The sequence below is a fragment of the Anabrus simplex genome, chromosome 6 (assembly GCF_040414725.1).
Source record: "Anabrus simplex isolate iqAnaSimp1 chromosome 6, ASM4041472v1, whole genome shotgun sequence".
Classification (NCBI taxonomy): Eukaryota; Metazoa; Arthropoda; class Insecta; order Orthoptera; family Tettigoniidae; genus Anabrus; species Anabrus simplex.
The window spans coordinates 122,975,842-122,988,118 of NC_090270.1; the positions used below are offsets into that span (position 1 = coordinate 122,975,842).

The following is a 12,277-nucleotide window of genomic DNA, read 5'->3' on the forward strand; positions in this document are numbered from 1 at the left end:
ATATCATTCCACGCCATCTCTCCGCTGGCAGCTTGGAACATACCACTTAGTCGATTAGCTCTTCCTCTTTCTCCCAAGTCTTCCCAGCCCAAACTTTGCAACACTTTTGTAACGCTACTCTTTTGTCGGAAATCACCCAGAACAAATCGAGCTGCTTTTCTTTGGATTTTTTTCAGTTCTTGGATCAGAGACTTATATGCCCTCTCCTTTACATCCTTACTACAACCCCTAAACACTCTCATAACCATGTGCAGATATCTGTACTCTTTATTTACAATCCCATTTATGTGATTACCCCAATGAAGATATTTCCTTATATTAACACCTAGATACTTACAATGATCCCCAAAAGGAACTTTCACCCCATCAACGCAGTAATTAAAACTGAGATGACTTTTTCTATTTGTGAAACTCACAACCTGACTTTTTACCCCGTTTATCAACACACCATTGCCTGCTGTCCATCTCACAACATTTTCGAGGTCACGTTGCAGTTCCTCAGGTGGTGATGGTGGTGGTGATTATTGTTTTAAGAGGAAGTACAACTAGGCAACCATCCTCTATATAACACTAATCAGAGGGAAAAAATGGAAGGGGTCCGACACTTCGAAAAATGAAGGTATCGGCCAAAGGAAGACAAGGGCCACGAAGGGCGTGAAAATGAAAGACACCCTAGCCCTCGCGAACCTAATAGCGTCGGGGTCGGAAAAGAACAAGAGTTGACCAAGAGAGGTCGGATAGGATAGATGAAAGTGAGGAGCCTGGCACAAGTAAGTGGAAGCAATGCCAGGACTCAGCTGAGGGCCCCGTGGTCGCCAACCCACGCTCCAAAGTTCAGAGCCCCTGGGGGGTTGCAGTTGCTCACAATCTTGTAACTTATTTATTACTCTATAGAGAATAACATCATTTGCAAAAAGACTTACCTGTGATTCCACTCCTTTACTCAAATCATTTATATATATAAGAAAATATAAAGGTCCTATAATACTGCCTTGAGGAATTCCCCTCTTAATTATTACAGGGTCACATAAAGCTTCACCTACTGTAATTCTCTGAGATCTATTTTCTAGAAATATAGCAACCCATTCAGTCACTCTTTTGTCTAGTCCAATTGCACTCATTTTTGACATTAGTCTCCCATGATCCACCCTATCAAATGCTTTAGACAGGTCAAACGCGATACAGTCCATTTGACCTCCAGAATCCAAGATATCTGCTATACCGTATCTTGCTGGAATCCTACAAGTTGAGCTTCAGTGGAATAACGTTTCCTAAAACCAAACTGCCTTCTATCGAACCCGTTATTAATTTCACAAACATGTCTAATATAATCAGAAAGAATGCCTTCCCAAAGCTTACATACAATGCATGACAAACTTACTGGCCTGTATTTTCAGCTTTATGTCTGTCACCCTTTCCTTTATACACAGGGGCTACTATAGTAACGCTCCATTCATCTGGTATAGCTCCTCCGATCAAACAATAATCAAATAAGTACTTCAGATATGGTACTATATCCCAACCCATTGTCTTTAGTATATCCCCAGAAATCTGATCAATTCCAGCCGCTTTTCTAGTTTTCAACTTTTGTATCTTATTGTAAATGTCATTATTATCATATGTAAATTTTAATACTTCTTTAGCCTTAGTCTCCTCCTCTATCTGGACATTCTACTTGTAACCAACAATCTTTACATACTGCTGACTGAATACTTCTGCTTTTTGAAGATCCTCACATACACACTCCCCTTGTTCATTAATTATTCCTGGAATGTCCTTCTTGGAACCTGTTTCTGCCTTAAAATACCTATACATACCCTCCATTTTTCACTAAAATTTGTATGACTGCCAATAATGCTTACCAACATGTTATCCTTAGCTGCCTTCTTTGCTAGATTAAATTTTCTAGTAAGATCTTTCAATTTCTCCTTACTTCCACAGCCATTTCTAACTCTATTTCTTCCCAGTCTGCACCTCCTTCTTAGTCTCTTTATTTCTCTATTATAATAAGGCGGGTCTTAACCATTCCTTACCACCCTTAAAGGTACAAACCTGTTTTCGCATTCCTCAACAATTTCCTTTAAACCCATCCCAGAGTCTGTTTACATTTTTATTTACCGTTTTCCACCGATCATAGTTACTTTTTAGAAACTGCCTCATGCCTGCTTTATCAGCCATATGGTACTGCCTAATAGTCCTACTTTTAAGACCTTCTTTTCCATCACATTTATTTTTAACTACGACAAAAACAGCTTCATGATCAATAATACCATCTATTACTTCAGTTTCTCTATAGAGCTCATCTGGTTTTATCAGAACCACATCCAGGATATTTTTCCCTCTGGTTGGTTCCATCACTTTCTGAATTAGCTATCCTTCCCATATTAACTTATTTGCCATTTGTTGGTCATGCTTCCTGTCGTTCGCATTTCCTTCCCAATTGACATCTGGTAAATTCAGATCTCCTGCTACAATAACATTTCTTTCCTTGTCGTTTCCTACATAGCTGATTATCTTATCAAATAATTCTGAATCCGTGTCAGTGCTACCCTTTCCCGGTCTGTACACTCCAAATATATCAAATTGCCTATTATCTTTAGAAATGAGCCTTACACCTAGAATTTCATGTGTCTCGTCTTTAACTTTTTCGTAGCTTACAAATTCTTCTTTCACCAGAATGAATACCCCCCCTCCCACCATTCCTATCCTATCTCTACGATACACACTCCAGTTCCGTGAGAAAGTTTCTGCATCCATTATATCATTTCTCAGCCATGATTCAACTCCTGTTACAATATCTGGTAAATATATATCTATTAAATTACTTACTTTCTTTACAATACTTCTACAGTTCAACACTAACAATTTTATGTCATCCCTACTTGATTTCCAGTTCCTGTAGGGGAGTACGATTCCCACCTCAGCCATCGTAGAAACGGTTTTCCGTGGTTTCCCTCGTCTTCTCCAGGCAAACGTAGAGCCACGGCCGCTTCTATTTTAAATACAGTCAGTTTCCAGGTTACTGCAGTGGAATTTATACCTTTCAGAAGGAAGTATTTCGATTTTCTTGCCCATCCCCCACAGGGCATAACAAGATAACAGGTAAGGCCAGCTGGGCGAGGCATTAGTCCTCCTCTCCAGTTGTACCCCCGACCCAACGTCTCACGCTCCAGAACAGCGCCCTTGAGGCGGTAGAGGTGGAATCCCTCACTGAGTCCGAGGGAAAACCGAACCCTGGAGGGAAAACGAATTAAGAACGAAAAGAAAAAGGAAGCTTCATAATATGAAAGAAAGAGAAATTGTCAAAACGGCGCAAACTGAGGTCAAACAAGACGTTGAAAACCACGCTTGTTGCCAGTACGGTATGTACCAAATCCCACGGGGTGAACTGGCTAAAACCTAACGTATTCATACAGCCAATGAACAGCCATTTTCAGGGCACGCGACAGAACAATTCGTATAATTTATATTGTTGTGTTAGATGAATTCCATTCAATTGATCTTTGCCTTCACTGAAAATAATTTTAATCATTCTATATTTAAATACAGTCAGTTTTCTGATTACTGAAGTGGAATTTATACCTTTCAGGTGGAAGTGTTTAGAATTTCTTGTCAAAAAACACCAAATCTATCCTATTTTCTTGAACATTTCTTAAACTGCAAATGTCTTAATAGAAATACATTGTATAATAATGCACGTTTTTTACCTGAACATAATAAGTATGATAAAATGAATTTTAAGTTGAAATTTTACACCCTGAGTGTTTATTCTCTCTCTCCAGAATTGGTTTTTCCCTCGGGCTTAGCCAGTGATCACACCCCAAGGGCAGTGCCCTGGAGATTGAGACTTTGGGTCGGGGGATACAACTAGGAAGCAGGACAAATACCTCACCCGGGCGGTCTCACCTGCTATGCTGAACAGAGGCCTTGTGACGGGGGGAGGGGGGTATCCCGCATCACTTGACTTCATTCGACTGCACTCCATTACTTTTGTCTTGGACTTATTTCATTTCATCTTGTACTCCTTACTCAAGGGGGCTGCTTGGCCGAGGTGGTAAAGGCGTGCTCGGTTCGCCCGGAAGGACGTGGGTTCGAATTCCCGTCAGGAAGTCGTAAAATTTAAGAAACGAGATTTCAACTTCCGGAGGTGCACATGGCCCCGATGTTCACTCAGCCTACACCAAAAATGAGTACCTGGGGGTGGGGTGGCAAACCGGGCCGGGCGTAAAGCTAACCACTCTACCTCATCATGTGCCGAGGTTGCGGGTAGTGGAAGCCTTTACCTTCCACCCCTCCAAGGGCCTTCGTGGCCTGTACGGAGATGACTTTGCTTTTTACTCCTTACTCAAGACTCTGTCCATACCATTTAGCAAATTCTCCAGATCTCCTGCAATCTCAGATAAAATAACAACATCATCAGCAAATCTCAGGGTTTTGATTTCCCCTCCTTGAATTGTGATTCAATCTATTTCACAATATATAACCTTTTCATTCATTATTCGTCCCTAGAGTCATCATCTCAAAGTGTATATACAGGCTGTTCCCAAACATGTGGAAAGTAATCTGGCGGCAAGGGTGGAGGTGGATATTACACCCCAAAACAATACAAAAATTCCCTGTCAGCATATACCCTACGGTCGATCATTTGTGTACAAGATTATTTGAACTGTCACTGTAGTAGTTGTAAAATTTCTCTATTGTTAAATGGTATATTTTATACTTTTCTACCAATGGTAAATTTTATAATAAACCTAATGTCTAACTGTAATAATAGGTCTAATCTTTTATCAATTGTAAAAATTCCGGTCATCTAGATATGTATAATTTTAAATTAATTCATTAATAAATAATAATAATGCCCGCCTCTGTGGTGTAGTGGTTAGCGTGATTAGCAGCCATCCCCGGACGCCCGGGTTCGATTTGCTGCTCTGCCACGAAATTTGAAAATTGGTACGAGGGCTGGAACGAGGTCCACTTAGCCTCGGGAGGTTAATTGAATAGAGAAGAGTTCGATTCCCACCTCAGCAATCCTCGAAGTAATTTTCAGTGGTTTCCCACTTCTCCTCCAGGCAAATGCCGGGATGGTACCTAACTTCAGGCCACGGCCGCTTCCTTCCCTCTTCCTTGTCTATCCCTTCCAATATTCCCATCCGGCACAAGGCTCCTGTTCAGCATACCAGGTGAGGTTGCCTGGGCGAGGTACTGGTCCTCCTCCCAGTTGTATCCTCCGACCCAATGTCTCACGCTCCAGGACACTGCCCTTGAGGCGATGAAGGTGGGATCCCTCGCTAAGTCCGAGGAAAAACCAGCCCTGGAGGGTAAACAGATTAAGAAATGATAATAATAATAATAATAATAATAATAATAATAATAATAATAGTAATAATAATGAAATGAAATGTCGTATGGCTTTTAGTGCCGGGATATCCCAGGAAGGGTTCGGCTCGCCAGGTGCAGGTCTTTCTATTTGACTCCCTTAGGCGACCTGCGCGTCGTGATGAGGATGAAATGATGATGAAGACAGCACATACACCCAGCCCCCGTGCCATTGGAATTAACCAATTAAGGTTAAAATCCCTGACCCGGCCGGGAATCGAACCCGGGACCCTCTGAACCGAAGGCCAGTACGCTGACCGTTCAGCCAACGAGTGGGACATAATAATAATAATAATAATAATAATAATAATAATAATAATAATAATAATAATAATAATAATAATAATAATAATGGAAAAGGAAACAGAAAAGGAATGTTAATGAAAAGGGTGCGCAGCTGGATATAGTGGGTTCGGACCCCACTGTCGGCAGCCCTGAAGGCGGTTTTCCGTATTTTCCCAATTGTAAATTGTAACCATACTCATTTTGCCTATCTCCTTGATTATCGCCCTCACCCAAAAATTCCGTCACCAATGTTCCCTTCCACCCCAAAATTCAAATTTTTTACCTTAACCACCTCTTTCCATCATATTTAGCCAGAGCGTTTCCAACTAGGTGGCCGGTTGGATCGTTCAGATGGAGAATGAAATCATGTTCAGATAAAAACTTCCGAGAGGCAGGCTTTTACACCATATGAGTATGTAAAGTTGCTTGAACACAAGGTCGTAGGAGAGTCCAGAAAGTCATAATTTGGCCACAAGTAAATCTACTGACGCGGATTTCTGGCATTTAAACGTATTTTCATGTCGAGCGACTGTTCCAGGTTTCTATCTCGCAACCTCGTCGGCGGATGCAGAGTAGGTTTTCGGCCTACAATTGGCCAGAACTGGTCCGTGATCCGACAACTCTGCATTCGAGAGACGGAGAGGGGCTGATCACCATCGTCGGCTGTCCCGAGAATGGTTTTGCGTGGTTTTCCATTCTCCTGCACTAAGGCGAATGCCGGGACAGTTCATAGTATAGACCACGGCCACCAACCCGCTGATCCTCTCCGTGCATCACTTTCACTGCTCGAAATGTCCGGATAAATAGTTAGCCTGCTGTTCTTTGTTCCAGTAGGTCCCGGGTTCGATTCCCGGCCGGGATGGGGATTCTAACTTTCAATAGTTAATTCCGATGGCTCGGGGGCTGGGTGTGTGTGTGTGTGCCATCTTCATCGTTAGAATTCATCATAGGGAGTTCACCCTTCAGGGTGCGGTATGGAAACATTTGTAGTTAGTTGGTTAATTAGTTAGTTACTTTACAACCTCAGATACAGTCTGTGAGTGTTTAACCATCTCCACCACGCAGCCAGAGAACTATGTAATTTGCTGTAGCAATGCATATTTCTCTTGGTAATTACTCTGATGATGAGCGAAGTAAAGAAAATGTACCTGCATGAAGACGGAGCGGACGTTGGCGGTGATCATGGTGCTGTGAAGTGGACGTGTTCGACCTGGCCTACTGCAGAGCACTGGCTGATAACCCCAGTCCGGCAGATGTTATATCACCTCACTCGGGCTGTTTAGCGCTAAGTACTCGGAGTTGGTAATTAAACATTGCAAAGGCTAGGTAAACAACACCTGTCATCCAGAGGTGTCATCGCAGGACGTCGCAGCACTTGAGTGCGGACCGGCGTGCTCGCTAGTTGTCGGAACACGCTACTGATACTATCTACTGGGAAAGCAGTTGATGTTTTTATCAGTTCAGGCCGGTGCGACAGGTTAGTAGTGGGGAACCAATTGAAAAGGGATCTTACTACAAAATGTTATTTCAGTGCACTCTCGATAATTTGCGATAATTAACTCAGACTTTCGCGATTAATTAAAAATTGCAAGTTATCTTTTTTCTTTGCTATTTGCTTTACGTCGCACCAACACAGATAGGTCTTATGGTGACGATGGGATAGGAAAGGGTTAGGACTAGGAAGGAAGCGGCCGTGGCCTTAATTAAGGTACAGCCCCAGCATTTGCCTGGTGTGAAGATGGGAAACCACCGAAAATCATCTTCAGTGCTGCCGACAGTGGGACTTGAACCCATTATCTCCTGGATACAAGCTCACAGCTGCGCGCCCCTAACCGCACGGCCAACTCGCCCGGGGCAAGTTATCGGTAGGCCTATTTTTCTTTCTCTTTCTCGTGTTTTCTAACAAGGAGTATTCTTAAAGGATTAAGGAAGAATTTGTGCTACGTAATCAGCAGCAAATGTAATTATTAGGGTTCGGAAGTTTATGATCTGAAGAAATACAAAATATGCAAGCAAATATGCCCTAAAAATTAGCAAAATATGACCTAAAAAGAAAAGATAAAATATGACAAGCATTTCTTTTAGGGATGGGTAGCAAGTATTACATTAATAGTAACATTACTGGTGCTAAAAAGTGATTAGCCATAATAATCAGGCACATTAAATCATACGTTAAAACTTTATACATTAATCCAGTATCATTAGCCCTGAGGCGGAGTTATCACTGTTTTCTTTAAACAAACCAAAAAAGAAGTATTAGTAAGGCGCATTTTGGTATCTATCCGCGTACGTTCATACATCATCTCTTTCTCGGAATCATGTCTTGTAAACCTGCCCCCTATATGTTTCAGGAAAAGAAAGACTACAGTACTGTATTTCGAAATCCTGTGTTTGTAACTCGACGCAGATAACATGCACCTTGTTAAAAGCAACACCTCTATTTAAACAAAAAATGCTCAAAATAAAACCAAAACCGGGCAAGTTGGCCGTGCAGATAGGAGCGCACAGCTGTGAGTTTGCATCCGGGATATAGTGGGTTCGAGCTCCACCGTCGGCAGCCCTGATAATGGCTTTCCGTGGTTTTCCATTTTCTCACCAGACAACTGCTGGGACTGTACCTTAATTAAAGCCAAGGCCACTTCCTTCCCATTCCTAGGCTTTTCCTATCTCATCGTCGCCATAAAACCTATCTGTGTCGGTGCGACGTAAAGCCAATCCTTAAAAAAAAAAAAAAAACCAAATATGAACTTTTATCATAAAAATGAGTAAAATATGATCAAAACAATAAAAATGGCAGAAAATGCATTTATATGCAACACAGAATTCCTTTAAATGGGGTCAAGGACCCATCATTCACAGCTATTTTTCAGATTTTGTGTCAAATGTGCTCAGGAAAGAAACAAAACCGGGTGAGTTGGTCCTTAATATTCGAACCGTAATAATTACATTATCCGCCTCTGTGGTGTAGTGGTTAGTGTGATTAGCTGCCATCCCCGGAGGCCCGGGTTCGATTCCCGGCTCTGCCACGAAATTTGAAAGTGGTACGAGGGCTGGAACGGAGTCCACTCAGCCTCGGGAGGTCAACTGAGTAGAGGTGGGTTCGATTCCCATCTCAGCCATCCTGGAAATGGTTTTCTGTGGTTTCCCACTTCTCCTCCAGGCAAATGCCGGGATGTTACCTAACGTAACGCCACGGCCGCTTCCTTCCCTCTTCCTTGTCTATCACTTCCAATCTTCCCATCCGCCCGCAAGGGCTCTGTTCAGCATAGCAGGTGAGGCCGCCTGGGGAGGTACTGGTCATCCTCCCCAGTTGTATCCCCGACCCAGAGTCTGAAGCTCCAGGACACTGCCGGTAGAGGTGGGATCCCTCGCTGAGTCTGAGAGAAAAACCGACCTTGGGGGGTAAACAGATTAAGAAGAATAATTACATTATTCATGTTTATGTTATACATCACTCCAGAGGAAGGAAATTTCAAAAATATGAAAGAAAAACTACCGAAATTATTTTCTCCGATGCACGTAAAAGTAGTGGATAAGATTTTAGGCTTATAAAACGAAAGAGCGCGAGTACACATTATTTTACAATTAGCTTTACGTCGCACCAACACACATGTGTCTTATGGAGACGATGTGATAGGAAAGAGGTAGGAGTTGGAAGGAAGCGACCGTGATCTGTAATTAAGGTACAGCCTGATGTGAAAATTTGAAACAACGGAATACCACCTTCAGGACTGTAGACAGTGGGATTCGAACCTACTATCTCCCGAATGCATGCTCACAGCTGTGCACCCCTGACTGCATGGCCAGCTCACTCGTTACTAATTATTTGGTTGTTGTCCGACTCGTTGGATGAATGGTCAGCGTACTGGCCTTCGGTTCAGAGGGTCCTAGGTTCGATTCCCGGCCAGGTGGGGGATTTTAACCTTCATTGGTTAATTCCAATCGCCCGGGGGCTGGGTGTTTGTGCTGTCCCCAATATCCTTGCACCACACACACCACACATAACACGATCATCCACCACAATAACATGCAGCTACCTACACGTGGCAGATGCCGCCCACTCTCATCGGAGGATCTGCCTTACAAGAGCTGCACTCGGCTAGAAATAGCCACACGAAATTATTATTTATTTGGTTGTTTCCACCTTGGTAGTCTCGCAGACATCCAGGGGTTACAGCTAATGTATCCTTTGACTCAACCCACAAGGGAGTTACAGAGTTCCAACAAGTCCAATAAGTCGGGAGAAAAATTAATTGTGAGAATATGGAAGATATTCTAGATCTCGTGGTGCTCACAGCTGTGGTGTAGAGGTATTCCAAGGCCCTGGGTTCGTTTCCCGGCGAGTTCAACGATTTTACACATGGACTGAGAAGTAGAACGGTGTTCACTTCATACGAGGTTTTGTCAAGCTCCTAGTTATACGAAGAAAGCGCACAGTATGAGAATATGAGGGTACTGATCTTGTATATAGCGTGTCCAGCTTGAATGTATAATAAAAAATTAATATCTTGCGAAGTGATGGAGGTAATCATTGGATGTTTGGATCTACAAGTAGAGAAACTCAAAATGTTTCTTTACATGCTTTACCTTGATATGCGCACCATCAGTAGTGCAACAAACGCAGAATCTTTATTGCACTGCAAGAAAACACATGGATAGAGGTGGATTACAGTTTCGACGTATGTCGCTCCATTAATGGCACGCATATCGAGGTGTATTAGATAGTTTTGTAAAACAAACATTTTGAGTGTCTCTACACTTTAGTAACAAACCGCCAATATCTTTATTAGTAGTATAATAAGCGGGTTCTGCCGCACCTCCGCCGCCGCACGCCTCCTCCTCCGCCGCCGCCGCCGCCAGCGGGAAATTTGAATTTTGGCGGGAAATTGGAATTTTGGCGGGAGATTTGAATTTGTAAACAAAGCCACGTGCTTTTTGACAGCTGTCATCGACAACAACGCATCGCTAACCTCACTGCTGCCATCTTGACGGGCCTAAACCTCACTAGTGCCAACTTAACCTAACTAGCATGAGGTAAACAAAGCCACGTGTTTTTTGACAGCCACGTGCTTTTTGACAGACAACAACGCATCGCTAACCTCAGTACTACCATCTTGACGGGCCTAAACCTCAGTAGTGCCAACTTAACCTCACTAGCATGAGGTAAAGAAAGCCACGTGCTTTTTGACAGCCACGTGCTTTTTAACAGATTTGTAAACAAAGCCACGTGCTTTTTGACAGACAACAACGCATCGCAAACCTCAGTACTACCATCTTGACGGGCCTAAACCTTAGTGGTACCAACTTAAGCTCACTAGCATGAGGTAAACAAAGCCACGTGTTTTTTGACAGCCACGTGCTTTTTGACAGATTTGTAAACAAAGCCACGTGCTTTTTGACAGCTGTCATCGACAACAACGCATCGCTAACCTCAGTACTGCCATCTTGACGGGCCTAAACCTCAGTAGTACCAACTTAACCTAACTAGCGCGAGATAAACAAAGCCACGTGCTTTTTGACAGCCACGTGCTTTTTTGACAGCTATCATCCGCCATCTTTAAACTACAGAGCACCGTGCTGCCCTCTTTCGTCACCTGTCATCGGCAGTGCTGCCATCTTGACGGGCCTAAACCTTAGTGCTACCAACTTAACCTCACTAGCTCGAGATAAACAAATCCACGTGCTTTTTGACAGCTGTCATCCGCCATCTTTAATCTATAGAGCACAGTGCTGCCCTCTTTAGCTACTTACCTTTGAAATGTGGTGGCGGATAATTTGAAAAATGCTTTTCGACAAGCAGCCATCTTTAATCCAGAGAGAACCGTGCTGCCCTCTATGTGGTGGCGGCAAATTGAAAAATTCCACGTGCTCTTGTTTGAAAACAAACTCACGTGCTTTTTTGACAGCTGTCATCTGCCATCTTTAATCTATAGAGCACAGTGCTGCCCTCTTTAGTTTGAAATGTGGTGGTGGTAAATTCCACGTGCTCTTGTTTGGAAACAAAGCCATGTGCTTTTTTGACAGCTGTCATCCGCCATCTTTAATCTATAGAGCACAGTGCTGCCCTCTTTATCGTAGTAGATGTAAATTCGTCACAGCTGTCATCCGCAGTGCTGCCATCTTAACGAGCCTAAACCTTAGTGCTACCAACTTAACCTCACTAGCGTGAGATAAACAAATCCACGTGCTTTTTTGACAGCTGTCATCCACCATCTTTAATCTATAGAGCACAGTGGTGCGCTCTTTAGCTACTTACCTTTGAAATGTGGTGGCGGATAATTTGAAAAATGCTTTTTGATAGCAGCCATCTTTGAGCACCGTGCTGCCCCCTTTGTGGTGGCAGGCAATTCCACGTGACAGCAGCCATCTTTAATCATGAGAGCACCGTGCTGCCCTCTATGTGGTGGCGGCAATTTGAAAAATTCTACATGCTCTTGTTCGGAAACAAACTCACGTGCTTTTTTTCTGACAGCTGTCATCCGCCATCTTGCATCACAAACCTCAGTGCTGCACTCTTTAGCTAGATACCTTTGAAATGTGGTGGCGGCAATTTGAAAAAAATCTATGTGCTCTTGTTTAGTAAACAAAGCCACGTGCTTTTTATGACAGCTGTCAT

At 43.0% G+C, this 12,277-nt stretch overlaps 1 protein-coding gene across 1 annotated transcript in view; it reads right to left on the reverse strand.

Annotated features, from left to right (window-relative positions):
- LOC136875534 (facilitated trehalose transporter Tret1) overlaps positions 1–6,895 on the reverse strand; it is a 58,753-nt gene extending 51,858 nt beyond the window's left edge. Inside the window, exon 1 of the mRNA XM_067149081.2 lies at positions 6,810–6,895. Coding sequence (XP_067005182.2) covers positions 6,810–6,845 — 36 coding nt within the window. The 5' untranslated portion in view covers positions 6,846–6,895. The remainder of the gene's footprint in view (positions 1–6,809) is intronic.
- Between the last annotated feature and the right edge of the window lie 5,382 nt (positions 6,896–12,277).